Below are 3867 nucleotides of genomic sequence, written 5' to 3'. Positions count from 1 at the left end.
AAGAGGAAATTGAGGCCCAGGGATTTTAGGTGGCTAGGTCTAGAACTAAAAGGAACCTCAGAGACTGTCTAGTCCCCTCTCTTCCTTTAAAAGAAGAGGAAACTGAGGCCCAGGGATTTTGGGTGTCTAGAACTCAAAGAAACCTCAGAGACTATCTAGTCTAATCTCTTCCTTTTAAAGAAGAGGAAACTGAGGCCTAGGGATTTTGGATGGCGAGGTCTAGAACTCAAAAGAATCTCAGAGGCCATGTAGTTCAACCTTTTTTTTTATAGGAGAGGAAGCTGAAGCCCATGGATCTTACATGACTAGATCTAGAACTCAAAGGGACCTCAGAAGCCATCTAGTGTAGCCCCCTCCTTTTACAGGAGAGGAAACGAAGGCCCAGGGATTTTAAGTGAGTTGCCTAGAGGCACACTTAGAATCCTAGATCTGTAGGTAGAAGGGACCTCAGAGACCATATTTTACAACCTCTTGCTTTTAGAGAAGAGGCCATATAGCCTAACCCCCTCATCTTTCAGTTTAGGAAGCAGAAGTCCAGATTTTTTCTTGTTCCTGAGTGGAGCTCAGTTTCTCTTTCCTACCAGTTGAGATAACCTTTGTTTTGCTCTCCTTCCATCTTAGTCCTGCTCTATTAGTCCAGTTTTTATAAATTGCTCATTGTCTTTAGTCTCATGTCCTGCCCTCATCTCACTTCCTTGTCTCTTTGCTTTGACACTCTTTCCATCTGCCTTCCAAGAATCATTTCTACATCTTTTGATTAAATCTGTCCTTTCCTTTAGGGATCTTAAGTCTTTCCCCTGTACCCCCAACCACTGGCCTGTGAGATGTGGTATGACCAAAAGCCTACTGGATTAAGAACAAAGGTTTGGGGTCCAAATCCCAAGTCTGGAACTCCTTCACTTACCTGTGTAACCTTAAGCAAGTTACTTTCCCTCTGCTTGCCAGTTTTCTCACTGGCAAACTATGGCCCATAAACACCTACCTCCTGAGCCTGTGATGAACAAATGTAAAGAACTTTGCAAACCACCAAGTTTTATAGGCAGGCAGCTCTTATTATGTGAAAGAACATTCCTGAGCAGGTGCATAAGTACTAGGGATACATATGCCATTGTGGAAGTCTGCATGGCTTATTTTTATTTTTCTTACCTTTGCTCTGCAGTGTCCAGGAGGCCTCCAATTCCAGGTGAGGCCAGTCACCGATGACGGTCCCTAGATGTGTCTATTTTCATGTATTGTTCTCCCCCTTCCCCCCATCCCCACCGTCCCACCAAGGGACTGTTTCAGATTGTGACTATCATACAGTAGGTGCTTAATAAGTGCTTGCTGTGCTTTGCATATCCTCCCCCCCCCCAGTGCTGCACTACATGAATGAGAGGCATGTGGCATGTGAAGAACTGAGCTAGAACATTAATCAAGGCCTTAGCAGTGCTGGAGCTGGGTCCTTATTGGTTTTGCATATTGTCCCCAGGCTCATGCAAGCTTTCTATAAAGACAATGGCAAAACTCTCTTTGCACAAATACAGGAAATATCTTTTCATGTTCACATCTGAAGGGGAATCAGTGAAGTGGGCATAGTATTCTCCAACAATGTAGCATATGCTAAGAAAAGGAAGTGACTAAATGTACTTATCTATTTACTTCCCCACAGACTTCCAAGTGGGACTTGAACCCGCCCCCTGGAAGAAGTATCTGCTTGCACGGACACATAAGTACATGTCTGCACATGACAGTCCAACTCCCGCTGGATTCTTGGGATGGGGGATCTGTTCAATTCCTGAGTTCTCAGGAGTGCCTTTGGAGAACTTGTTCCCACCTCCCCTCATCAGCATATATTCAATCATTTGTGTACATGTGATATGCAGAGCCTTGTACATAGTGACCCCATAATGAAGCCCCTTTCATTCATTCATTCATTCATTCCACTCATCCATTTATGTGTTTGACCCCCCCACCCCCACCCCAGGAGAATGCAGATGACTAGGTCTTTGTCCCTGTATCTCCAGTGCCTAATGTGCCTTGGGTATAGTAGGCATTTTGTCAGTGCAGGTTGGATTGCTAGATGGGATAGGGCTAGCTTCAGCCTTCCTCACTGCTATCACACCAGGCACAGAGAGGGAAGAGGGATAAGAACATACTAACTAAGGTCGGTCTTGGACATTCATGCCATGGCACATGTTATATGTTGGAGGGCAGTCATGGCTGAAGTTGGAAGCAGACAGACAGCCCAAGTTTGGGCCCTGGGGGTCTACAGAGGTTCTAGGTGCCTCGCCCATCTGCAGCTTCCTGGGCAGCCCTGAGCTCTGGCCATACTCCTGTGCGTACCCATTCCTCTGCAGGGGAAGGGGCAGGTCTGGCTACGAGAGCAGCTGGGGGAAAAGAGACACCCATGCAAAAGGGATGGGACTGAGAAAGGAAAGGAAAGCGCTTTGCAAATCTTAGAACGAAATTTAAATGCCAGCGCTTATGGTTATGGTTGTTATGGGAGGCAGAGCCAAGGGGAACGGGGAAAGGAGAGGAAGGAAGGCAAGGGGAGGAGAACAATTGGGCAGAGATAATAAGCTGGGGGGCTGAGCAAAGAGAGTGGGATGAGAGGCAAATGGAAAAAAAGAATCTGAAGCAATGGCAAACAGGGGGAGTCTCCTGCCTGGGAAACTGGCTTCTATCTCCTTTCTATTCCCTTGACCACAAAGCACCCTGGTGTTCGGCAAAAGGGAGGGAGTGCAATATGGCTTACCTCCAAAATCAGGTCTGAGACGGACGTCGTATCCCTTCAGCAGGCGGTCCACGATCTCTTTGACCTGAGTCATGTTCGCAGAAGTTTCGCTGAAAAAAACAAGTTAACGTTAACGGCAAAAACCCGACGGAGGTTTCTCCTGTCTAAAAGGGTACTGCGCTCCCCACACCTGCCTGTCCACAGAGGGAGGCCCATTCCCACTTCTGCTGCCTCCCCTCCACATCCCCGCCTTCCCCGATCTTGTGGAGATGCGGCCCCCTCCTTCAGCGCTCCCCTGTCCTGCCTTCTTCTCCACGGCTCATGTCGTCCGTCCCGTCCAGTCCCGTCCCGTCCCCTGCCCTCATCATTCCTGTTAGCCCAACACAGCCTCTAGAGAAAAGCGGGTTGTGTGTGTGTGTGTGTGTGTGTGTGTGTGTGTGTGTGTGTATGTGTGTGTGTGTGTGTGTCTCGCGACGCTCTCCGCTAGGGGACCAGAAAAGAGCCTTGGCCGTCCTCCGAAGGTCAGCCCTAGCCTAGGGTTTCCGTGTGCTCTGCCCCTTACATCTGGCCGAAGCGCCCCATCTTCACGTATTTTCTCCCTCCGCCCTCCGCCCCATCCCCATTTTTATTAGGCTCCAGAGAAATACAACCCGCTTTATGTGTATGAGATCATGTGTACACGTCTACATGTGTGTGGTTAACTCTTCAAGGAGTTCCTGTGGCAGGCGAACCCCGGTGCACCTCGGTTCTCCCGCTCCGTGGTCACATTGCTCTTCTCTCCAGGCAGGCTTCTGGGCACCGTTCATGTGGCTACTTCTCCCAATTTCCTCCCGCCCGATTTTGCATTTCTCTGTATACCCCCACACCAACTTCTCCCTTCCTCTGTTCCCCTCCCCTCTTTTTCCTGCTCTGGTCTATACAGAAGATTTATTTCCCTTGATGCTTTGTTTTCCTCAGGGAGTTATAGAGAGAACTGTTTCCACTAGCATGTCTAGCATCTTGTGCCCCCCCCCCCCCCCCCCCCCTCCTCTTACGATCTTTACGCATCACAAATCAAAGGCAGTGGGCCGTCCACACAGAGAGCATGGCTAATTATTAACTTTCTCTCACTTGGGAGAGGTGGGGGGGAAGGGGGGAAGGGGAGGGAGGCAGTG

The 3867-nt window shown here is 49.1% G+C and overlaps 1 protein-coding gene across 1 annotated transcript in view; it reads right to left on the bottom strand.

The window, feature by feature from the left end:
• The window catches only part of GABRQ (gamma-aminobutyric acid type A receptor subunit theta), a 76632-nt gene that overhangs the window by 65048 nt on the left and 7717 nt on the right, over nt 1–3867 (bottom strand). The window contains exon 2 of the mRNA XM_069063059.1: nt 2735–2823. Coding sequence (XP_068919160.1) covers nt 2735–2823 — 89 coding nt within the window. The remainder of the gene's footprint in view (nt 1–2734; nt 2824–3867) is intronic.

Source organism: Petaurus breviceps, unplaced genomic scaffold, assembly GCF_028583685.1.
Source record: "Petaurus breviceps papuanus isolate PSGF00001 unplaced genomic scaffold, PetGlider_PUasm1.0 90535, whole genome shotgun sequence".
NCBI lineage: Eukaryota > Metazoa > Chordata > Mammalia > Diprotodontia > Petauridae > Petaurus > Petaurus breviceps.
This window is presented reverse-complemented; position numbering and strand designations above follow the sequence as displayed.